At 44.8% G+C, this 26,031-nt stretch overlaps 1 protein-coding gene across 1 annotated transcript; it reads right to left on the reverse strand.

The window, feature by feature from the left end:
• Nucleotides 1-766: 766 nt before the first annotated feature.
• LOC135912117 (putative lipid scramblase CLPTM1) lies at nucleotides 767-25,608 on the reverse strand. The gene is made up of 13 exons (XM_065444502.2): nucleotides 25,368-25,608; nucleotides 21,565-21,795; nucleotides 18,184-18,342; nucleotides 17,247-17,364; nucleotides 16,143-16,228; nucleotides 15,177-15,294; nucleotides 12,584-12,686; nucleotides 10,373-10,605; nucleotides 8,364-8,539; nucleotides 7,094-7,204; nucleotides 6,070-6,205; nucleotides 3,499-3,666; nucleotides 767-2,501 (listed from the first exon to the last, which is right to left on the reverse strand). Exons 1-13 carry the CDS (start codon nucleotides 25,440-25,442, stop codon nucleotides 2,305-2,307), a joined length of 1,911 nt encoding a protein of 636 aa, XP_065300574.1. The 5' UTR covers nucleotides 25,443-25,608; the 3' UTR covers nucleotides 767-2,304.
• Between the last annotated feature and the right edge of the window lie 423 nt (nucleotides 25,609-26,031).

Here is a 26,031-nt window from a genome sequence, read left to right on the forward strand (position 1 = left end):
CAAGCTGAGAATGCTGGGAAATGTTGACCCGAGAACATCTCTTTCGAGGAGCCAGAGCACTTTAAAGAAAGTGTCCAACTGCGAATGTTCCACCTGTGAAAATTGTTGCAACTTTATAAAAACGTTGTGCGAGACACCATTTTTGCCATATTGTGTAAGCATTTGTTATAAACATTTCATCGGATTAGCTGGTGGGACATTTCAAGTTCATGCATTCATATGTTGCAAATGGATGATGACAGAGGCATCTTATCTCATTCTCATCTGGCCTTGTCTGTTTATGCTTTATGTGCTTGCATTTGTTATTAAACTGCATGCATTTTCATTGGGCGTACAGTTATGTCCAATGTGTACAATACCAACCGCAAGTCAGTAAATCTGTACGAAAGGCAATGCCTGTACTCAATGTGCCCATCATTTTGAATTTGCTTCCTTTTTCCTTATTTACCGTACTTGTTACATTACGTGTGGGTAACCACTGGTGAAAGTGTACGCACTAGTAGCCTGATTTGTCAGAACTTTAACTAGGTTTATGCATGCAATCATGACCTTGTTTTAGGCCAAGTATTTCTCAAGACAAGTCAAACCTTCCGTACCATGGCATTCCCATGGCATTAGGGCACCCTTTAAAGAAAAGCACAAATGATAACAGACATCCCTCTAGGTATCACTAAGAAATTCTATGGGTGCCTTCATTTCGGGCACTCAGAGACTTTGCAGCTAACGTAGGACAAATGATCGAAGAAAGAAACACTCCACAATGCAGTAAACTATGGCATGGGGGCTTGTTTTAATTATGCTGTCGTCGCAACTGTAAACATGGGTATACAAAAGATGCAGCAAAAGCAAAAATAACAAAAAAGACTCCCAACCAGGTTTAACACAAAAACCAGGTTCTCCACGTGTACAAAGAGCCAGCGTCTTTCTTTTTTTGGCATTTTCCTTTTTTTTTCTCTTTTTTTTACACTACATACAATGGATCCTATGTACAGAAGAAAAAAAAAATATTTTAAACCTGCACTTCAGAAAGCACAGAGCACGTCCTCGGAACGAAATGCACAGTGCTGACAAGAGAGTGTGCTAAACATGTCCACTTTGTGAACTTTAATAATTTTTGTTTTCCTTAATAGGGACATTCAAACACGACAAGCAGGCTTCCCCCACAATGTACCACGTCGTACGAAAAATGCCATTTGCTAACCTCCGTGACACTCAACATGTCGAACATTCCCGGGGTGTTTAGAACACTAGAAAAGCCTGCTTGCAATGTTTTGAATGTCCTCTATTCTTTAGCTGCTGCTTAAGAAAAGCATAAATGACGTTCAAGACATTATTCATATGGGTAGTGTCGCTGGGTCATATGAGCACTCACAGGTGCCTAGGCATCTCTGTTCTGCTGTGTGAAAAATTTCACTTTCACACACGCGGTGAACATATGAGAATTTTTTTTGTGCATGTGCCAGTTCGCACAAATACAAATGTTTATGGTGCTCTGCAAATTCACAATAAATGCCACGACCACTGAAAAAGAAAGCTAAATTTGAGCCAACTAGCACAGAATGTGAGATGACAACATCTTAGCGACAGACTGTGGCGGCAAATAATTTTAACGTCATCTATGTGTAACAGGCTTTTGTTTCTTTCGTCAAAAAAAGAATGAAGGAATTGGAGGAGGTACTGTTCATCACACAATGCACTCTCAGCCGGAAAAGCTCCCACCACATCTTTAGGACGTCTAAATTATGGCCATCAAATGGCTTTCTTTAGTGTTCAACTTCAAAATAAGCCCATCAGCAAAAACAAAAAAAATTGAAAAGGTCAACAAAAACAATGAACTAGCTAAAAACAATAAACCTGCTTTCATTTTCATTAAAACAAAAAAAAACTGTACACTCATAACAAGGCACAAAAGCAAGGGATTAAAAAAAAGATCTTTACATCACAGTTCTGTGCAGAAAGGTGTTCTTTTTTCTGATGACACGAGGCACAGTCTTAAGTTCACAGTGCACAACTAGCTTTGTTTTATACCACCACTGCACTTCCTGTTCCTCTTTCTCTTTTCAGTCTCTATTTTTTTTGTGTGTGTCTGTTACTTAACATTCACAAGATGAGGCTGCTCTGGACACGTCTGCGACCGCTCTTCCAAACCAGCTGTCCTCTCAGCTCACCACATTTTTTTTTTTTTTTGGCAAATGAACACACTTTACATAAACAAGGAGTCACCCGCAAGGTGAGTGAGAGACGTGACAGGAGACGCGACCAAACACAGAGACAACTAGGACAGGTGGTTGATGTGGTGGGAGATCACTCGTTCTTCTTGAGGTCGCCTGGCTTTTCTGACGTGGAGGCGTCTCCTCCGTCGGACGATGGAAGTGCCCCGTTGGGCTGCTCCGAACCAGATGCCGCAGAATCGTCGACTGCACTCGTCCCAAACTCGTTGACTCTCGTCGGATCCACACGGTAGATCCAGCGCTGGTACAGGAATATTAGGAAAACAATGTCTGCAACAAGATGAGAAAAAAAAGGCACACAAAACCGATTAGTTGACCCTGCCTGACCTGCACTGCTTGAACGGCATGATGTCATGTGATCGAATGCACTTGTCTTCCCTTCCACTTATGATGCTTCTTTGCCGTCACCACACATTGTGGATGTGCTTTGGTGAAGGTCATTACCATCATCATCGTAAGCCTATCTTTATGTCCACTGCAGGACGAAGGCCTCTCACAGTGATCTCCAATTACTCCTGTTCTGCGCTAGCCAACTCCAACTTCTGCCTGCAAATTTCTTAATTTCATCACCCCACCTAATTGTCTGTCATCCTTGACTGCGTTTCCTCTCCCTTGGCACACATTCTTCATATGATATCATTTACCATATCGTATCGTAACACAAAGTGAATCTAAAGTGCACGGGTCAGGTGTACACCTAATGTACACTAAGATGCCTTTCCCAAGCATCAACAAACACGCCCAGCAACAAGTAGCTTCGTATCACTACTTGTTCCTGGGCCAGTTGGTTCATACTTATTACGGTAGGAAATACATGAAAACATGTGAAGAAATGACCAGACAGGAAATATTATGAATAAAATGTATTTTAGAGGGTAATTTCCCCAAGCGAGCAGGTCAAAACTGCCAAAAATGTCCCGCCGGAAGAAGCTGCTGACCCAGGACCAATTGGAGGAGCGCAAACAACACGTGCCGAAGCCCCACCAGCTCGGCGCGTGTTGGCGCCTCGCGCTGCAACAACCCACGCAACAGTTTGAGTTGTGTAGACATCAGTTACAGTTGCGTCTGCCAAAACTTTTTGAGTGACTTCAGATCGTATGTTTATTTTGGTGCATTTTTTCTTAAAATGTACGAACGGGGCTCCAATGTAGAAATACTGTACAAGTGTGCACTGTATTTCGGGTAATAATTCTGTACCACACGTCTCGAATTGCAGACTCCAGAATTATGAGTAAATTATGAGTGAAAACAGAAGTCCGAGACTCACCATCTCTGAAGCAGCCAAGCCGATACATGGTGGGCATCTTGATGACAAAAGCAAATATGTCGTCGATGAAGGTGTTGAGAAACTTGTATGTCAGCATACGCCAGGGCAGGTGTGCCACTGACTTGAGCTTGTAGTTGATGAACAATTGCGGTGTCATCATGATGAAGCCTGCACAAACAGAAACAATAAAATTGAGGCAAGTTGGCATTGATGTGGCCCTAATAACAGCTATCATGGAGCACGCTAAGAGAGTTTACGCCCCTTACACGTCAACAAATTCGCCATAAATTGCAGTGAGTTCGGCAACTAGCTGTTAGGTTTATCTTTAACGAATAACCGCACTGTCATACCGCGATTGAACTACGCTGATTCGCAAACCTTCCCTTCCTGCTTTAGAATTATGGACAATGTTTGACCAATTAGAACAGCTGTTTGTCACTATTCATAATGACATTAAAATTAACAGGTCAGACTACTTCCAGCTTTCCCAGAATAAATACGTATATAGTTTTTCTTCCTGCTACCATAATCAAAGAATGAAACACACTTCCCGATTATTTGGTTAGTTCCTTTTCAGTAATAGTTTTCTGAATGAATTAGACTCATTTGCTTACTCAGGTAAGGAGTGCTTTGAGCAAATTATTCTTTTCACGGAGCCGTGCTTTGACGGACTGTTTTTCTTGTTGCAATCATTGATGCCAACTGTGTGAGGCGTTAAATGTAATCAATGCAACGCTTTGTTAACCGATGCGCATGAAATCATTTTCAACTGTTATGACCTGTACTTTCACCTCTGTCAAAGCCCTCAAGTGAGGCTAAAAGTATCAATAAACAAACAAACAAATACATCACAGTATGTCTGAGACAAAAGCACGGCAAAAGGACACACAACAGCACTTCACAGTTAGCAGACTCAATCAAAAATAAGCACTGTCACATGTCCCTTCGTGATGTCCTCGACTCGGTCACACTGTCGTGACAACCATGCACTGCATAAAGCACGCTAGTTATTGCCATTATTATTGTCTTCGTCCACAGTGAAAAAAGTGCAGAATTTCGAGAATGGCTTTGTGGTTTAATGCTCAACGTACACATTGCAAAACACACACAGCAAAGCTATTTTTACACAGGTGAGCACACTGCATAGAACATACTAGATGCTCCATTCCACATCCTGTGTGTATCCTCTCAATGACAAAGAACGCCAGAACGCAACAGAAAACGTACCACCCGTGGAGGGCACAAGCAAATTGCTAGCATCATGACATCGACACCCGTACACAACTAAGAGGCTATAGAGATGCATCATCCGAAGCCCCAGCCATGTGTGCGAATTTGGTTACCTCTGCTTAAGAGATGAAAACAAATTATTTTATTTGGAAACGTATATTGATGAATCTTGCACTAATAATGCACTTTGATGTACTGAATTCAAACATTGCCAACATCCTAGTTGGCAATGAGCATGGCAGCTAATGAGCATGCCAAGTTAGTGGGGTTGGTGGCATATGTGGAGTTGACCCTTATGTAGAATCTATTTGTCCCAAGGCACACATGGTGACATGCGTCTACATTTTATGCACATTCAGTAGACGATAAAGGCCGTACTTTCCATTGGGCAGCTTTTAGCATCTACAATCTTGCACAGCAGCCGATGGACACAGCAGCAAGGAAGGAAATTGCATGTCTCGTGCCCGCATGCACAACCTAACATTTGCCGCCCCGGTGACACAATTTCATTATTGCTGCGGCAGGCGCATGCTGTAGATCAAAACACACAGAGTGCCGCAGCAACTTGCTCTAGCAGTTTATTGGAGTTGCAATGAGCACTCATTCAACAGCTCACGTGTGCCAATCAGCTGATTGAACACGCTTAAAGGGACCATGACACCAAATTTTCAAGCTTGAATTGTGCATTGCATGTTAAATATTATACGTCCCACATCTGGGCGAAATTTGGGCACATTTGATGCAGTAAAAAACTAGCATTAAAATTTTTTTTTAATATCGCGTTTGAATTATAATGGCAACTGTCTGGCAACACTAACGAGGGATCAAATGAAGTTTATTCTGTCGTCATGCTTGCTACATGTAAGCTCGTTAATAACGGCAGTGGCATTCAGTAAAGTGTACAGTGAGCAGCTACGTTGTACGCATATCTGAGATGACATTGCACGTTGTCGCCAGATGTTACTGAGGACCTGGAGCATGCACAAATTTTTCGTTGCATTATTTGCAGACTTGTCGACCAATCAAGGGTTTAGGTGGCATCTTAGGCAAAGCCACCTTTTGTTGGCAACTTCTTTCTCAGTCCTTAAAGATTGTCAGAATTGCGAACAATGCAATGGGGGCATTCTAGCAGTCTTCGTAGTGCTGACTGTGCTGATTTGTGCAGTTTCTATTTCTGCACTGCTGTGGGTGACTGTCATAGGGCTGGCGCATATTTGTAAACCACAGCTGTCCAGGAATAATATCTGCTGCTGACCGTGGTGAGCCTAATTTTCCACAGCTTTCACCTTAGCCACCGAGCCACAGCGCGTCGCAGATGATGGCACACCGAGCCGCACTCACCGAAGGTAAGCAGGAAGCCGTACATTGCGCCGAGCACCCAGGAGTACCAGCTCTTGTGCTCGAGGTACATCAGCGAGTAGACGCAGTAGGCCGCCAACAGGGGAAACAGCGCCCAGGACAGGTACTTGAACGCCACCTGTGGTGGGCAAGTCACGGGTTCAACGGGTGTAACCCGGGGGGGGGGGGGGGGGGGGGGAGGGAATAAACAACGAAATCTCCTATCAAATTAAATTTGAAGGTTTGAGAAACACAACCTCCAAGTATCAAACTGAATACTGAATATTTTCTAATTTCTAAACAAGGTGAAATAAAAAGGCTGCATGGAATCCACCTGGTTAAAAAAAAAAAGGCGTATTTACATCATTTGAGAAGAATGCGGACAATTCATGCATCCATGAATGGAGACTTTTCACGAAAATTTGGCCGTTATGCAGTTATTGCCACAGGTTATATGTGCGGTCTTTCTTTTTCTTTCCAGGGTGTTGTAATTGGGGGGGCAGCTTAATCTGAGAAAAAATATGTACATTCGTTCATTTCGAATACTGAAATTCGAGCCTAAGCGAATAGCGAATAGCATAATATTCAATCGAACATTCAAAAATGTCAAATAGTCACACAAGCCTAGCACACAGGCATCCATCTTAAATTTGACCTGTTTTCGCACCATGGAGCGGTTTGACACTTTACAGGCACAACTGTCAGCACAAGGTCTACGCATTGCACTTGTCTCTTTGCAATCTTCAAACCTAGTGAGGGGCCCTTTAATAGAAACATCCTACAGTGAAGGGCATGCCCAAGCCACAGAGTTGCATGAAATCTTCATTAATGCGGATGAAAGAAGAAAACACAGATAGTGTGTGACGTAAGCAATACTTGCACCAAGTTCAGCGGCTACTTTTCTGGCAAGTATCATACAAGATGAATACATTACAATACTTCATTACAACAAATTTCAACTGTAAACAACACTGCTGGTTTCAAACTTGGAATGCGCATTTGCAGCACCCACGGTGACGATACTGACCATGTCATACTCTCGTGTTGAGGATTCCACGTAGGTGCACTTGTCAGTCATGTGAATCCGCGGAAACATTCCAAAAAGCTTGTTTTCTCTATCCACTGTAATGTTCACCACCTGCAAACAAGTTTGTTGCAATCAAAACATTGCAAACAACCTTTTAAAAAGAAAGGGGGACTGGCGCCACAACCTGGTTTAATCGCTTTCAGAAATGCCATTTTCAGCTTAAACTCGCCAATGCACATTAAAGCTGGGGCAGAAATAGTAAAAGAGATGCATGCAACAAACACTGCACTGACTTCCAAATGAAACGTTTATTTAAACGTTAACTGATTACATACACAAAAGAACATTGAGCAAGGTTGTTTGATCTATGATTCTGTTTTTTCCACAGTTTGCCTTTTTTTTTGTCAGTACATACATGGTGGTCAAACCACTACAACAAAATAGTCTATATAACAACATACTCCACATGTCCCGAGCAAATTATATCTTTTATATGTACTGTTAACACTCCTACAATGATGCACTACTACGACAAAATCAACTGTACTTAGAAATCTCCTATGGCTGATTTGTTACTTTACAACAGATGGATGTAGTGGTATCGAACCTGCAATCCAAAGCCATCACTGAGCTGCGACGCACATAGGGAATGACAACAATGACTACGTGGAAGGGCTCGTATTCCACACTAGCTAATATAGCCCTCCCCACCCCCAATTTCCCCCATAAATGTACGCACATAATATGCTCAAACCTGGCAACCTTCAACATTGTTGACACCGTCCAGAACTGGAAGGAGGCAAAGGACAAGGAAGGCAGCAGTGATAGTGATCCACACCCAAACTAAGTATTTTCAGAAGGGAGGCGATAAGAGTAGCCATTGCTTTCAAGGTGCAGCTTGCATGGCTCTGTAGTGGAGGACTCCAGATTAATTTTGACCATCTCGGGTTACTTAGCATTTCGCCGCCATTATAGTGCAGCTGCCACAGGTGGGATCAAACCTGCAAGCTCGAACTCAGCAGCGTGACACCATAGTCACTGGATTACCGCGGTGGGTCATGAAAAGAAAATTAGCATCATCGTTGGCTAAGTATCATGTGAATTCGGGTTTTCTTCTGCTGGACATGCTTAGCTTGCTCTGTTGGTAGCAATGCGATGTCCCATGCCCTTTGTTGCAAATTCATTGGACAGTATTTTGTTAATTTTTCAATAAACATCAGTCAGAAGACAGCACTGCGTTTGTTATGCATGTGGTCAACGTCGTGCCCACCTTGTGTATCTTCCAGATGTCTATGAGCAGGCCGACAAACACCGAGAGCCGCACGAGGGTGTTGGTGTCGTTGTCCAGGATGTAGAGGAGCACCACAGCCGACTGGAACACGTTGAAGAACACCGAACGCACCGACAGGCCCTCCAGGCTCTTGCGGTTGCGCCAGAACTGGATGTCTGCGCGAGGAAATGTGCGAGAAAGTCAAGACAATGCGAGTTGCAAAAAACAACCGAAGTGTGAAGTCCTACAGCTCATAAAGTCCACTGTGCTATATCACCACGGCGGCCAGTTCAGCTCTCTTAATACAAAAAGTGATTAAAACTAAAGCAGAAGTGCACATCCATTTTGCAAGTGATGAAAATGTATTACGGTCAACTAGTAACACACACCTAGCACGTTTTAAGCATGTTCTGAAAAATACAGCACTAATTATTAACATATAGGGCCACTAGGCAACCCCTTGTGGCCACCATCAGCAGCAATTGATTCTCCTCCTGGCTTCGACCTAAACATCAGGTTACCATAACAATAAGATTACTATAGCAACATGTTAATCACATTCGCGGGTTCGATCCCAGGCAAGGTGGTAACATCCCGATGAGGATGATATGCAAAAACGCACATGCACCGTGCATTGAGTGTACCATAGAGAACCCCGAGGTAGTCGAAATTAATCCAGGGCACCTCACTGTGGTATGCCTCGTGACAGATTGCGATTATGGCACATAAAGCCCCAGAATTAAAAAAGAAAATGCTTGTGACAGTGACATGTAACAACAATACATTCGGCAGCCCCATGGCTCTGCTTTGGTTGCGCTTTAGAATTTGCTTCTTGCAAGTTTATTAAGTGCACACACAGCACTTGTCCAGTGTCTACTTCTTTGTCCTATCTAAGCTGTGCACTTACTCAACATGCATGTGTAAACTAATTAGCTCAACAAGTTCTATTAGATTTATTTCTTCTTTTGTTCAATGCTGTAACAAGCACCGAACTACAATTTCCTAATACCTTTTTTGCTGAAACATTTCCCTTATTCTTTCCCAAATTTCAAAAAATTTCTTGCAATCAATCAAAGGGTTCCTTTTTCGGCGAAATACAGTAGAACCTTGTGAACAGGTTTTGAGAACAAAAGGCGTGAAAAAGAAATACATAAAATCCGGAATAATGTACAATCTAAAATCACAAAAAAAAATTTGCAGGCTCAACTGTAGTAGACATCTACGTAATCCGAAGCACTGAGTGAATCATTGCAGCACAAGACAAGACGCTGAGGCCTGCTGATCTACCGAGGGCCAAGCCGCGGGTGAAGCACTTCCGTCAGTTTTCTATTGTGCAGTGTTTAAGGACAGCGACAGGAAACAAACGAAAGCGATCTGATGGGCCACGCCAAAATATGATGCCGCCAGAGTGTATCTACATGATAGAACTAGTCTGCATTTTCCGTGCTGGAAAGCGCATCAAGTGACGACATGTCAGCAATTGCTGTTGACAGCACCTTGTCCATGATGCACATAGACAGATAATGCCAAACTATTTCTCACATCCAGATTCTGGCAGTGAAACAATGCGGATTCAGCCTAGAATGCTTTCCATGTCGGGCAACAAGTGCTGCAACAAGTGCTGCAATCACCAATACTCGTGATTGTCCAAGTGGGAAAAAATAACAGCCAAGGCAGCTAACCATCCATTCTTCGCAACCTCCGTCTTGGCGCTAACTCTCAAACCAGTCCATTGCAAGCATTCGCGGAAAGTGTGGAGTAGAGAGTAACAACATTTTTTTCGGCTTTGTCACCTGCTCGCCTCGTCCGCTGTCTGGTTGTTATCCTCAGCTGGACGGACCATGGAATCGCAGTTGTCTGCGGAGCTCTCTGTCTTAGGACCATAAAGAACTCGAGGCACTCAAAACTTATGAAGTGCGTTCCACTACAGCGTCTCCCGTAGCCCCAGTGCTGCATTCAGGACATTAAAGCCGATGAATCAATCACAATCAACTCAAGCTGCCACTCACCGCTCTTGAAGGCCAGGAACTCAAACACGCTGTGTAGCAGCGAGACGACGACCGTGACGGCCAGAAGGTAGGGCGAGGTCTCGAGGAAGGCCTCCTTGAGCGAGTCCTTGTCCTCCTCCGACTCTTCCATCAGGTCCTGGCCGAAGAAGGAAAGTGACCGCATGCCCTGCGCCACATACAGCTGCCACCGGAACATGCTCAGTGGCTGGAAGGTCAGGTGAAGGTCAAGCCACCTGCGCACAGAGAACAGTGAAGCCTGCAGCGTGAGCGGACAAAGATGCAGTGTTCTGTGATCCCATATTTTAAAGCATGCATGCTGATATCGGGGAAAAAATTGTGACCAGTTCCATTGCGAAAGGAATGCAAGCCTGATGACTCAAACCGGTCAGTAAAGAATCTCCAGCCAACTTTGATCACCTGGTGGCAGCTTGCGATACCAATACACAGCACAAGAACAACACTAAATTACAAACACATGCTTTGCACTGCCGTTAACACGCAACTGTGCAATTGGTGCGATCCCACGGGGGTGGCAGATTGCCTTGCTGGCTGCAGGTCAGCCAAACCCAGACGCATACTTGCATAGAGAATGTGGCATTTCAAGCAAGTATTTGGCATTTTTTACTGCCAAAACACACAGCAAAAAAAAAGTTAATCTTTAGGCTACATTCTGGGGTTTCATGTGCCGAAACCACAATCTGATTACAAGGCACACCATAGTGGGTGACTCTGGATTAATTCTGACCCCCGGAGGTTTATCTTAAACGTGGACTTTAATCGAAGTACACAACCATTTTTACATTTTGGCCCCATCGCAATATGGCCGCCACAACCGGAGTTGAACCCACGACCTCAAGCTCAGCAGTGCAAAGCCCAAGCCACTAAGCTACTGTGTTAGATCACGCGCACACACAAAAAGATACAGCAGAACCTTGTTGATACAATCTCGTTAGTTATGGTTTCTCAACGCCAACGCTCGCGATAGCGAACATAAACAATGACCCAATATTACACAAATTTTACGCTGCTTCGTTACTGGCTCATGCGTTCCGGGAAAACACAATCTTTCACCACCAACGTTCAGTGCATTGCCAAGCTGCGATTATATGATATGTTGCCCGGCGTCTAGATCCCGTGTAAACAAACAAACAAAAAAGGCGTAAGGCGGGCACAACCGAGAACAGTAGCCGCCCGCTGCAGCAGCTTCCCCGCAATACTCATCCACCCATCTCGCGAAAACGCTGGCAAGGACTCAGTACCAGCAAGTCTCCTACTAGGTCATCTCGCAAGTCGCATTCACAGCTAACGCCACCAACCTTCCAGCGGGCAAGCACCTTTGCCCATCTGTTACACAGCGTATGGGACATACAGCGCTGTTGGATGAGTACTGCACGGTCAATAACCCAAACACACTGTCGTTCCTTGCTGCAGGTGGTATGAAGTGAGCTTCATGCACCGGTCTGGTGGCATCGTATTCTGGTGGCGTCCGCCAGCTCGATTTCGTTTCAGTTTCTCGTCGCCATCTAAAACCCTAAGCAATCAGAAAATGACAACGTGCATTACAGGCAGCTCAGGCTCCACCACCTTGACGTGTGTCGGAGTCTCATGCTGCAACAATCTGCTCCTTAGTAGGCACATTAATACTTCCCGCCAATACACCCCACTCGAAGAAGCTGCTGACCCAGGTGAAATTCGAGGAGCACAATCTCAAGCTTGCAGAAGCCATAAAAATGACAAAAGCGCATCTTGGGTCGCATGGGTCCCGCCAGCTTGGTGCACGTCGGCATCTCGTGCTCCACCTATTTGCACAGCGCTTCGCATTACGTAGATGTCGACTGGAATCAAGTGTCACACTTTTCAGCAACTTCAGATCAAACGCTTTCCCAGTTAGTGCATCTTTTCTCGCGCTTTTCTTTTTCCAATGCGTGTGAACGAGGTTCTACAGTATTCCCTTTGCTGCAATTAGTATTTTCTCAGATCATGCAGTTTCGTTTTATAGCAGCAGAATAATCCCCAAAATAAATCATGGCCAGCCAAATTTTAGATTTACTTTTGTTATTTCTGATAAGTTCAGCTGTAATGGCATTCCAGCCTTGTATTTCTGAACTAGCAGGCAATAGCAACACATTTCGCGCATGTGAACACTCCAACCTGCTACATTCTAGCCTGAGGATTCTCGCTTTTATCAGCTTTGAAATCTCTGGAACTCACTCTGTGGTGTCGTTGATGGCCTGGTAGTCTCGAACAAGGTTCCAGTAGTCATTCAGATACACAATGGGGTAATACTTTCCCGTGGTAGGTTCAAACTCTACATCTGAAAGTAGATAAAGTTCGCAGCTAATCATTATTTTTTTTTTAGTACTGTTGGAAGTACCATGTCATACTGTAACATACCAACTGAATCACTTACTGTCATAACTTGTACACGAGACTACCAAATGTAACTGCGTTGTTGCGATACAGTGAAATGACGAAGCAATGTCACCCCTAAGGTCATTGAACGTTCTACTGTCTTCCACCAAAATTGCACTCGTAATTCACTAGAATAAATTTCACTAGCACGAAATTTCTCTCAGATGCTACGCTGCCTTTCCGCTCTCATTATTGTACCTAATGACCCAAATTTTCATTTACAGGCATAGGCATACAGTCAAACCCACTTATAAAAATATTCCAGTGCCATGAAAATTCCACTGTTATAACCGATATTTGTTATAACCGGGTTGCATGAAAAAATCTAAATAGGAGGATGGCAGAGCTGATGTGAGAAAACTATATAGGTGGGGAGGCCACTGCCCCTACCCACTAATCTTCCTCCGCTCGGAGGCCGAGTGTGTTTACTCATTTAACTGCCTCCTGGGCACTCCAATCGCATGTAACAAGCCGCGGCTGTCAGCGTTAAAGAATGGCACTGCTATAACAACTGCAAAGAGGTGTCACTGGTGGTAAGCAATATGCGAGCACCGCCTTGCTTTGGTGGCCCCAAAAGGGGCCTTATAAATATTGCAAGAAGGCTGCCGCGGCAGCCTGTCAGCTTGAGAAATCCAGAAGAAACGCTGAGGAGAGATCGCCACAGGCATCTCTCCATGAACTTCCCACTGGCTTGCATGAGAAAAGCCTATGTCCGTCAGCCATGCATGCTTTACGCGAAGCTTGCCGACATCCTTCTCCAATGCATACAGGTGCTCGACGTAGTGCAGCGGAAGGTTCCTCACAAAAACGAAGCCCCAGAGGGACTAAATCATCTGCAGGACCTCCTGTAAGGCCAACATTGAGGCAGCCTGCCCTACCGCGTCATCGCTGCCGTCGTCACCGTCGCTATCCGATGCAAGCACGTTTGTGAAGATCATCTCATCAGTTAGAAGCAATTAGTTTCCAAATTTATAGCCGTGCGCTTTTTTTTCACTGGCAACGTTGTGTATTGCCGATGATTAGCGGGCGGATCAGCCATCTTCTCTTTCGGCGGCGAGTCAAGCGAAGCCGAGACACCGCGTGGCCAGGAACGACTTCGACGCAACCAACAGAGACGAACACAAGCGATTAAGCTGTTCACAGAACTGCACTGAATGAGGAGCCAGCGATCAAAATGCAAGCAATCTGCTTGCGGCGCAGTTGGCGTGGTCCATTCGTGTTTCGAAGGGTGGGGCGAGGTAGAGCTATGGGCGCAGCCTATTTCTGTTCGGAGGGGTGGAAGGGTGACGGGAGAGAGCTGCGCGGAGATGGCTGGAAAATGCAGTTGTTGCATTTTCCAGTTGTTGGCAGTTGTTGCAGCAGTTGTCGAGTTGTTGGAGCAGCGGTCCATCATGCAGCTGCTTGAATTTCTCATTTTGTTTTTTTCTTTTCAAGGATTTCGCATTTCACTACCTTTTGGCTCAGACACCCAGCAGCCAGACTTCATCGTTATGACCGATAATGCGGCATCTGGGCATTGTAGTAAGCGGGTTATTTCACCACGGGAAACATACAAAAGTTGACGGTGCAGCAGCTTCTCATTGTTATAACCGATATCTTGTTAAAACTGGTATCGTTATAAGTTGGTTCAACTGTACTATGACTTGTTCAGACCTTCATACAACAGCACACTTGAAGCTGAAAACTTCGTTCAACCGACGATTTCATTAAACACAGGTTTTCATTTTTTCCACACTCCAAGAAATGTTGCAGGGACACTTTTGGTGACTAGAACATGAATAACTTATGAATAAATGTCTGTATAACAAAGACCAAGCGATACTTTCCTGATTGGCTGTCATTCTGTATGTTGCGAGCATAATGCAATATAGTGCCTGAGCTGCACAGAAAATCGTTGATCTATGCCACTCTTTCTGGTGGTAACCAAGTTATCTCCAGCCAATGCATTCCAAAGTAACAGGAAAACTAAAAAGCACAAATGGCAAGGAATAGAGAAAGAAGACACTAAATCAAGAGATTGGCCTAGGCCAATTGCGTGAGGCAAAACTGAATGCAAATTGAACGCGCATTTCAAACAACGATCTCTGATCGCGTCCCGAATCTCCCGATGCTGTCCATAAAATAATTACACCATATTTTGTGACATAAAAGTATTAGACTTAACTTTACGATGAAATTACAACATGTGTGCCTACATCCTTTTTCCATAGGCAACACAAATTTTTTGGTCACACATGCGAATTGAAAGAAATCCCTCTAGCCTTCATATTATTGCCTGCTATGTTTATAAACAGAGCACGGATTTTATGCAGACACGTCCCAATTCGCCTAACTTGCGATTCCATCGCATTTCAAGCGCATTACCATCATCAGGCAGACGGATTCAACTCACACTGATCGACGGGCATCGGCACTTGGCCCTGTGTCCACGGAGTGTGGTCGTCTATGATGTTTATGGTCAGGTTTGGGTGCCAGTGGGACAAGATTTCTTCTTTCATGGCCTCAGCTTTCTGCAACAGACAGTGGTGAGGACATGAAGAAAGCACCAGAGACGGCAAACAAGTAAATACAGGAGTTAAAGGCACTGATGACGGTGCCGCAGTGTCTACGCGAAGTGGGGAGGTTTGTGGTACTAACATCAGTCGTGATTACTGGAACATTGAAATCAAGACACCAAGGCACATTCAGAGGCCCAACAAGTGTGGGGTGGCCATACAATTGCTCAAAATACAAATGATTATGTACATGAAGAATGGCTTGCAAGATAAGGAAAAAGCATCACACAGGCATGCTTTGCATGCCTGTGTGCTTTGGGCTTTCTCATCCTTCGTTCAAAAAAAAAATTGAGAGAGCAACGTAAACAAGGAACTGCCATCCACGACTATATTTTTTTGTTTTCGCGGTTGCTTTAAAAATGGTAAATAATGCCTTCCAATGAAGATTCACATACATTCGCGGCATAAATATCCCAGACTTTGTCTGCTAGATAATAAAAACTGCAATTTCTACACGGTTTTTCCTCGTAAAAAAGAACACCTGATTCAAACCCCCATACTTAAAAAAAAAAAGAAGATAAAATCCGGAAACAAAAGACCCTGCATATAAAGGCCAATGCAACGTTGTTTGGTTAACTGCTTGCTCCAAGGCAATAACAAATAAATGTTGTGCGGCAGTAACATCCCTTTTAAACGTGCTTGGCTTTTCCTTTGCAGGTGCGGCCCAAATAAAACCCCACAGTCCAGACTGTTTTTTATGTGCTGTAACTGCCCTGAAACGCTTTTTTTTTTCCTTTTTTGTCTTCAGCACACTTACCACATGCTGAAATACTGCACTGAGACGGTGTAAGTTCTGCACGCACCTCTATCATTTCTGGGGTCGCAGCCGTCTCACCAGTGAGCAAGTTTTGGGTGCGCTTGTACCGCAACTTCTTGTACTTGTTTAACTCTAGGAACAAAAGAGAGCAGAGAAAAACAATGGATGAGCACGCAGTCCGGAGAAAGGAAAAAAAAAAGCATGTCACAGTACGGCATGCCTGCCGACCTGTAAACGTTAAAATCTGTGAAATCCCACGGACACAATACTGACACGTGTATTTATATTTATCGGGCGACCAGGTTTCACCGCCTAACAAATCTTATCGCACAGCGCGGGACGCGCTTGCATGTATCCGAAGTTTCTGGAAAGTTATCGATGCTTCTATCCGCAGTCTGTTGTTGCCGAACCTTGTGTTATCTGATTTATTCGCCTGACGCGAATGATGTAGAACTTTATGGAAGGCACGCGGGTCCCAACGATTAGTCTGGAACATTCGACGATTGTGTATAAAAGCCGACGCGCTTGAACCGCTGATCAGATTTTCGACGATCGCCGACCGTGTTCGCCGCTATCGTTGTGCTATAAGTGTAGCCTGTTTTGTGGGCACAGGTTCGCCCAATAAAAGTTAGTTTTGTCTATCACAGTATTGCTACTGTGTTCTTAACGTCACCACCACGTGACAATACCAATAAGTCACATCGCTTTCTGATCACAGCGGCTTTTTCCGCAACTCTGACGTTGCCGATATTGCCTGCTTCAGGAATTTTCTGTATGAACTTGCTTGAAGCAAGTACCCTCATTGCATAAGGCTATCAACCCTAGGTTCAGAGACTGAAAAGCAGAGTGCTTTCATAAAAAAAATATTTTATATATATATTAATCAGTAAAAATCGTAAAACAAGCCCACATTTGTGAACAGTACGAAAAATTCAGGAGACGTTGCAGGCAGGGCACTGGGTCATGCATCCGCATGGTAGAGGGTAGAAAATTTATGCAGCGCCAACAGTCTTGGCGGAAGACCCAAACTTTTACGAGCTGAAGGAGGTCCCAATTAGGCGTGTGCTAATACGTCGTAGTAAATTGAGCACCAAAACAAGCCATTGCTTGCATTCACTTGGACAATAAGTTTGTAGATATGTACACTTACGCTTTTTGCGATAGACCGTATGCATTTGGGAGTAGTCCTTCCCCGCCTTGGGATCGGGTGAGTAGCCATTTAGTACAAAGAATACATGGAGAAAGATCGTACCGTTGTTTTTCACTCTCTGAAATGCAGATAAAATAAAGTTAGGCCTCCTTTCACCTACCTCTTGTCTAATATCAGCTATGTGATAGGGTCACCTCACCTCCAAAAAAAAAAAGAAAAGAAACCCCTATGACAGCATACACATGACAGGAAGCAAACTGAATTGAGTCAAATTTTATGTTTGGTTGGATACAAATATTTCAAAGCAAATGAATTATGTATAAAATTCTCTTGAGCATTCCTTTATCTCAGACACCAATATATTATGCAGAACATTTCCGCAGTGAACACCTCAAGCTTCTGCCAGTCATGGGATCTTTGTTAAACAGACTTGAACTTCATTACCATTCAGCTTCAGTTCTGCAAGTGCGATATGTGCCTTAAGTTGAACAGTTATTCAGCAGAACTCTTAATTGCCTACCTGAGCAAAACAATTTGTCATACAAATAATGTCCACCGCTTCCCAATGTCCAATGGAGAGCTAGAATTGAGCAACCTGCCACAACCAATTCTTTGAAAATTTCACGAAAAGGAAAAGCGTCATCCATCCGACAGTAGCATAAAGCTGAAAAAAAAAACTTGATTTGGGGTTTCTCGGGAAGGAAGCTTTGCACTTGAATAAAATGTCAACCTGGTCCTGTCAATGACAATTTTCCATTTCACAAATTTTCCTGCACCTTGAGGGCTTTAGTGGAACTGGTTTGTCACATTCTTTGAAAGTCTCTTGGAAGAAAGAAAGAAAGAATGGTATAACACCAGAATGCAGCGAGCGCTGTAGACAGGAGGCCACGTCTAGAATTGCAGAAAAATAAGTGAAATTAAAATGCAGGTGACTTGCCTCTGACGGTCTAAATCTCGTGTCCTTGGTGTAAATGGAGTCACCGTTTGGTCCTCCATACCAGTCACCATAAACAATGCCTGGCTCTTTCCACACTAGTGCTTCTGGGTCATCAAATCTGTTAAAGGTTGAGTCCTCCGCGATGTACACATACATGTCCTGCAATCAAGCAGTTTAGGGAGGAATAGACAAAAACGAAACTATAAGTTCCAAGCTGCACACTCTAAAATATAGCTACGGGTTATAAAAACTGCTCATGCAACGCTTGTCCAACAACCAGCACTGCGAGAGTTAATAATGACGGAAAAAAAAACACTGACAAAAGCATTGTCCAGATGGCACTGTTTTGTGTCCACAAAATAAGTGAAAAAAGCTGTAATCATCATGGGAAGTTGCATCAATATCACCAATAACAAATCACACTCATTCAGCCTAATGTTGTGCTGCTCCCACTGCCAATGACAAATGTTAAGGTTGGCATTGAGAGAAAGCTGCCCCCAAGAGCATCTTTTTTTTTATTTTGATGTTAATTCCAACCAAAAACCAACCAAGTAATACGTTTCCAGAATCAGAGTGACGTAGAAAAAGAAATTGCAACTACATAACAAAATTTGGGAAACTTCATACATTTTTCCGGCATTTGGGGGTTAAAGGATTAATTGCATGTAAGTTTACAGAAAGTTATATTACTGGTAGCCCCTTTAGCTCACAAGGGCTCTAAGTAGAATACAGTTATAAGTTTATAACAAACAGGCTTATGCACTAAAAATAGTTTACTATATGAGGCAATCCGACACAAACTGGTCTATGATGAGCTTAAGCTTTCGAGATGTGTTCGTTACACACTTGAACACACTTCAATGCTAGTTTTAACAGTATATGGGATGTAACAAAGAGAAGTTGTGGCCCAGTGACCTTTTTGTGCATGTCCTGTGGTAAAATAAACCGCTTACAACAAAGTTCCCACGCCACACAATTGATTATAACAATTAAATCTGGCTACTGGGCGTCTACGCCAAAAGGCAAAGGAATGCAAAATCCTCGAAACTAAAAAAAGAGAAAGAAAAAAAGAAACGCAAGCCACCGCACTCCCACTTGTGTGCCACACGCACCATGCACTTTCATTGCATCGCCAGCATGGTCAAATGCATGCACCATCATTTATTCTCACAACGGCTGAGAAGCTGTACAAATCGTGCACGTGGACAGTACCTATCGACAGATTTGCCACAAGGGAAATGTTTCCCTAGGGATTTGCCGCTAGGGAAACACAGGGGAACATTCTGACTCTCAGAAAAAGAGTATATCACGATTACAACACACACTGACAGAAAAAGAACGGAAGTGATGCATAAAAGTGGATGCGGCTTTATCCTTCGTTACTGCGAACTGGCGTCACAAAATAAAGTGAAAGGACAAGTGCTGACGCCGTAAGTCACTGTCAGCGAGAACAGCGTTGTCCTCTATAACACCCTCCAAGGTTATTTGACTAACAGCACTTCTGAAAAGTCCGGGACACAATCGAACACGGCAAACCCTTTCACGGATTGCGCGGTTGACTGCTCGCTTGACGCATTTGTACAACACGCGTCACCATCTTGCTCACGCCTGGAATTGTAATATGCTGCACAAAAGCAGTGCATTATGTTTGTTTCACAAACTCGAATACACACAACACAAGGCGTGACTGCAGGCAGAAATTTTGAAAAAACAAAGATAGAAAAGAAACTCACGTTATATTCATGCAAATAGGATTAATATGAAGCACTATGCATTCATCACGAGTTTAGCAGCCATAACAATCATGCGGCCCCTTCGGTCGCACTTTTCTCTGCAACCAAGTCCTCTTTTGGCACAACATAAACCTCATGCAGTCTCTAAAATGGTAATAATCAAGCAATCTGGAATAATTCAATGTCTGCCTCTACTGTTCACGTTAAAAGGAAACTGCTTAATGGGAAGTTGGAATGGCTTCGAAAACTCAAATTCCCCACGCACCAGTGATCCGCAGCCTTTTGTAGTGAATGGGCTAAGCAAATTCAGTTTTACAAACTATTCCTGAAAGGCTACGTCTTTGAAGGGACGCTAAAGAGGAACATCAAGCTAACCTGTATTAGTAAACTGTGGTTACATAAAACGGCCTCTCTAACCATGACAGGACACTGGGTAAGCCAAAAGAGGCATCAAAATGAGATGAGTGGCGATGCAATGCTAATGTTTCCATGCCATTTTGCAGTGATGTCAAGGATTTCGACAGCACCCACCTGGGTCTAATTTATTGGTTAGCAGTGAAGAAGGGCTAAATTACATTCTAAAGGAATTAAACACTGACCTAAGAAGTTTTGATAACTTTTTCTGTATCAAAAATGTGGTCAGAGCACTTGAAAATACCTTGAAATCCTTAAAATCACACTGCTGCACTAGTGCAGAAGTGGCCGCTCAAAACAAAAAAAAGGAAGTTCCAGCCTTCTGTTTATCTAGTAATATGCCACCATTTTCCCACCAAACTAATGATGATACAGTCTTTAAAAGGCACTTTACCAGTCGTAACTGATTTACTATTGCCATTAAGGGGCTCCCATTAATTTATCATTTTGTTATTTCATTTATTAAGCACAAGTAATTTCCCCTATGTTGTCCTAGGTGTCAGTGTTTGTTGGCTTCTTATGATATGACTAATTAAGGGGTCTTGAAACACTTTTCTACCTAACCATTGAATGGTCTCACTATTAAAGGAAAGTGTCTCACAAATGTCCTGCTGCAAACATTTTAAAAATACTTCTGCTACAGGTGCGGTTATCGCACTGATGGCTGGCTTTCTCTCTCTTTTCGTACCCGCTAGCAGGCTGGAAGCTAGATGGCGAAGGAGCCAAGAAGGCGATATCCCGCCCAAAGGTTGGGTGTTGAGGCAGCGATAAGGCTCGTTGTGGCACCTCATGGTGGCCACACGCAGCAGACACAACTACGCGCAATTGTCCTATGTAGGCCTGGAGTGCAAAGATTGAAATTATTTCTATGTCTTTCTGAGATCACAGACCATATATATGTGTTTCACATATTTAACTAAAAATCAGCAGTTATGCATTAGTGAGAATGCTCTTGCAATCACGAAATCAGCCAATAGCGTCGGTGGGTCCAGCTGCTTATGGTGACGCTACCCAATGACATTGAGGAAGCGAGAGCAAGCCATTTTTCACTGTTTTGACACAGTACTGTAAATTTCCTGCTGCATGGAGTGCAGTAATATTTGGCTCACATGTTCACAGCAGCCTCTACGATAGATCAGCAGCATTTTCCTACTATGTTCAAAAAGTGTTTCAGGGCCCCTCTAAACTAATTTCACACGGATATATTTGGCTAGATTTATCCAAGAGCTCTCACCATGACCGTTCCATTTGGGTAGAGATTAGATGATGCAGGCGTAACTCCCTGAGGGCCGCTCCCGCCGCCTGCATTCTGATTGGCTGGCTGGCCACGAAACCAGCTGGTCATGAAGTATATGATGGCCGCACGAAACAGCAGGCCCTTGCAGACTGACCAATAGGAGAAGGCTGGCTGCTGCTGGGGTGCCTGCTCAACGTTCTCCTGGTTTTCGTTGTTGTTTGCTGGGGCCTACAGAAGACAGAAATGTGATACAACATATATCAAACAAAAGCAAATCATTTTAACTCTCTGCCATGGGCTACGCATTACGCGATCATCTGTCGCCAACAAAACGACAAATTCTTTCCCCGACAAGTGAGGGACATGGAAGCAGCTTTAGCATGAACATCCGGTGATGGTGTGAATGGCACATCTACGAAGACTACAAATAACTTTTGGCCACCTAGATAGGCTTGTTTGACATGCGGCCAAGTCCAAGCTCATGAGTGTTCTTGGATTATATCCCCATCCACATGTGGCTTCCATACCCGGATTCGGTGCTTCAATCTCTGCAATGCATGATCTGAACTATTCTCTTCAAGCCTGCAGAAATCTTTCGCACTGCAGTCGAACAGGTGGCACTTCGGGAACGGTGCAGTGCCCCAACCCCTCACCATGATTCCCCGGCATGCTACAAACAGTGTTAAATTTTGTTGTGTGCAAACTGCACTCCATTTTGCATCCTTATCCACATTTTCTTATCGGTCATCGGTCACAGAGCAATAAAAGGACACCCAGAAACGTTTGTGCTAACTTTTACCACTGCAATTAACAATGCCTCATGACACGAGATTTAACATTTATATGATAAGACCTAAATTTGGTGCCAGAGCAGAGAATTTTCTTTGCCTGGAGTGGCTAAAAACCTTGAGATGTGTAAATGGCACACTGACAGCCAGTTACGTAAGGTTGGGCTCAATTAATTACAGGCTCAATCAATTACAGCAGTGCCAACATAAAGAGTCGCAAGCCAGCTTTTTCTGTGCTTCACTACCAAATATTAAGTACTTACCCGTTCATGTTTATGGTAACTTTGCTCAGCAGAGCAGATCTTTCATAGTAATTGCCCATTACCTTGGAAAAGAAGACTAATAGAAACCAAGCACCTGTGCTGTGTTCCACATTCCTACTTCCCAGACAAATATTTCCAGTTTCCAAATGATGTGTGCTTGCCGAAAGCAAGGGTTCCATCTCGTGTGAGCGCCGGCCTTAACTCCTATGGTCGCATTGCGTCGGAGGTGCGACCACAGAAGCAACGAAACTGACATTTCCACAGGTCTTTCCCAGTGATGGTAAACTCTCCACAGAGTACACCACTTGAAAGATGCAGCCTTGAACAGTGGCGCGTGTGGAAACGGCAACGTGCCACCACTATGCGTCCCGCTCTTCGTGACGTCACAGCCATTGCCCCATGTTTTTTTCCCTGGCGCAGCGCTTTGAGGGAACACCTGCGGCGCCGACTGTAGCACGGTCATGTGCTGCACAACTTCACTTTATTATTACTATCTTTTTAACTGTTTAAACGCGCCGACTCAACGTGTATGGTTGGGCGCAACGAACTACCGCTCACAGACAACGATAATCAATGAGAATGAGACCGAGTACGAAGGTCACGAAGTTACCACGCGTTTTTATCTCTGCAGGTCATTTTTCTTTTTACGATGCCGATACAGACTGCGCAGCTTACAACACTAGCCGTACACTAATGGCGCGTCACTCCTGGGAAGCAAAACGAAATATCTCGAAAAAGAAAAAAAATTCAAACGGAGTCACACGGTGCGTGCACGGATATTTCTAAATGCCTTGATTTAACCTCGTACATTGCGACGACTGCGTGTTCAAGCGAAAAAGTGTTTCTTCCTCTTTCCACCAAGTGATGCTTCACGGTGGCAGAAATACTACACATTACTGCAAGCGACGGTCCTTTTTTCCCCCCTTTTATGACGAATGAATGGGCCAGTAGAACTTGAACTTTCGAAACCATCCCATGGGGCATGCCCCGTATACTCAACACGGTAGTTCTGAACTTAGTGTCACACATTACTTCCCCCCTCTTTTTTGGCTTCTGGATTGGATTGGCGCGGCTCGCTACGTGCTTGCGCACGCTTTTCCGAGCGCAGATTGGTGTGCGCCTGGTTTCTGCACTAGGCTGTTATGCGATCGCTTTATTGAGCGCAGATTGATGTGAGCCTAGTTTCTGCACTAGGCTTTTGCACGATCGCCTGCTTTTTGCACTGGGCTTTCAAAAGGCGAAGTGAGCGTCGCTTACTGCGGAAGTGCTGCGCCGCGGGCGTACCGTGTATGGAAGCGCGCAGCAATGCCGGGAAACATTCAAACAAAAGCAAAGGGTCAGAAAAGTGCGCTTTATTTTCCCTTACTATGTCACACTGGGTAGCGCCGTGCGATCGCTTCTAATAAACGCAGAAACGAGTCCTTGCAGCACATGTGCCCATTAATCGATGCCCACCATAGCCATATCAGGTGCGACTCGAGAAGCTGTGGAGTCACCCTGTAGCCGGCGGAGACGAGGTGGCGCTTCACCTTCTGCCAGTAGCTTTCGATTTTCTGGGTGTGAGCGCCCGTGATTGGGTCTACAAAGTTCATGCTGCGGTTAACAGCCTCCCATTGCAAATTCAGTCTTGCTCCGTTAGTCCCCACTAAGTTCGGGATGCAGTTGTATGCGGCCCATTCATCACTGTGGATGATGGTTCCCGGTTCAACGTTGGCTGCAAAAATGGGGCCTAGCGTCGCCGCGTCTCGTCGGTCGACCTTGAATAGTCGGAGCTCCCCGGTGGTCACGCAGATCATGCCGAATACCCATGGTCCACTATCTGCAATGCCGCCGTAATTTTGGCGGCTCGGCGGAACGTTGTCGCCCGTCATCAGGCGGCCTCGATTGTATTTTCGCTCGCCGCGAAGGAGGCATTCATCAATTTGCACAATCCTACCGGGGCCACCGAGTGGGGGTCGCGCCAGCAGCTCGTCCCGCACGACCTCACGAGCGTAGTTCCTCCAGTCGGCGATGACATGGTCCGACAGATTAAGCAAGTCGCCGGTCATCTCCTTCATGAGCCACGTGCCTATGTTTTTGCTCACGCAGTACGTGAGCCAAATCACTTGCCGCCTGCAGTAAGCGACGCTCACTTCGCCTTTTGAAAGCCCAGTGCAGAAAGCAGGCGATCGTGCAAAAGCCTAGTGCAGAAACCAGGCTCACATCAATCTGCGCTCGAAAAAGCGATCGCATAACAGCCTAGTGCAGAAACCAGGCGCACACCAATCTGCGCTCGGAAAAGCGCGCGCAAGCACGTAGCGAGCCGCGCCAATCCAATCCAGAAGCCAAAGAAGAGGGGGGAAGTAATGTGTGACACTAAGTTCAGAACTACCCTCAACACCAGGTACAGCGTGCTCCACTGTATAAACGCAGGAAATGAAACACCTGCCGAACAGAATTGGAGCGAGCACTTGACTATTGTCTGCAGAAGCGGAATTTCCCTCGGCCGATTCCGCTCCAGCACTACGGAAAAGTCAAACGACACAGTATACGAGTTCGGGGAACAGCGCTGGCTTTGGAAACATAGTGCAATTCATTCTCTTTACAAATGGACCCGGTATCCGCGCAGTGCGACGTGCACAGATCACGGGAAATCGAAAGTTGACCGACACGGCGAACCGCCGCGGATTAAAAGACAGAAGAAAAAAAAAATTAACTACATGAGGAGGGGGGCGAAAGGGAGACCGGAGTCGTAAGAGAAGTCGCTCACCTCATCTTGCGCTTGGTTCGAAACTTGGCCATTGCTTGAGCGTACAAGCGCTGTGGAATTCACTGTTTCTGTCATCGCATAGGCGGACTTGTGGCCGAGGCGGCGGGGCTCGCTCTGATCGCCGCTGGGTATATTCACAATCAGTTGCGACGACGCGAATGATGGAAACCCCCAGCCGCAGCGATTCGCGATGAGCGAGCGAGAGAGCGACGATCGACCCTCGCCCAATGTGTTTGGACGCCTTTTGACATTGCGCTAAATGCCGAAAAAAACCGAAGAATTTTCTTTCCGTAAACCTCCCAAAAAAAGTCAGCAAGCCCCCACGGCTGACGTACACGACTAATTTTGTTCCCTAAAATTTAATAGTTTCTTGGTCTGCGTCTATGTCGCTTCCTTTCTCGGTTTTCGTTCTTTGTGTCTAGCTTGCCTGCCGTTGGTGTCGCGTCAGTTCTCCCGGTTTTCTCCGCCTTGAGGGCACCGAGGACGTTCTCCCTGAGGACAAATTGTGCTGTAAATCGTTCCTTCAAAGTACCACAGCTGCCATGAACGTCGTCCGCGTAAGTATAAAGTGTCTGTAACGACCACTAGCCTCTCGTACTTGATAAGTAAGTTGTGCTTTCAGTACTGGGCGCGTCGTTGTGACCAACCACCGCATTGCGTAGAA

Source organism: Dermacentor albipictus, chromosome 10, assembly GCF_038994185.2.
Source record: "Dermacentor albipictus isolate Rhodes 1998 colony chromosome 10, USDA_Dalb.pri_finalv2, whole genome shotgun sequence".
Lineage (NCBI taxonomy): Eukaryota > Metazoa > Arthropoda > Arachnida > Ixodida > Ixodidae > Dermacentor > Dermacentor albipictus.

What these genes read in the sequence shown, in the direction of transcription:
- LOC135912117 (XM_065444502.2), bottom strand. Translation starts at nt 25,442, where the DNA reads ATGACAGAAACAGTGAATTCCACAGCGCTTGTACGCTCAAGCAATGGC. An exon ending in CGAACCAAGCGCAAGATGAG is followed by an intron (nt 21,796 to 25,367) that starts GTGAGCGACTTC and finishes TGTCTTCTGTAG; the next exon opens with GCCCCAGCAAACAACAACGA. An exon ending in ACATCTGGAAGATACACAAG is followed by an intron (nt 7,205 to 8,363) that starts GTGGGCACGACG and finishes ACTTGTTTGCAG; the next exon opens with GTGGTGAACATTACAGTGGA.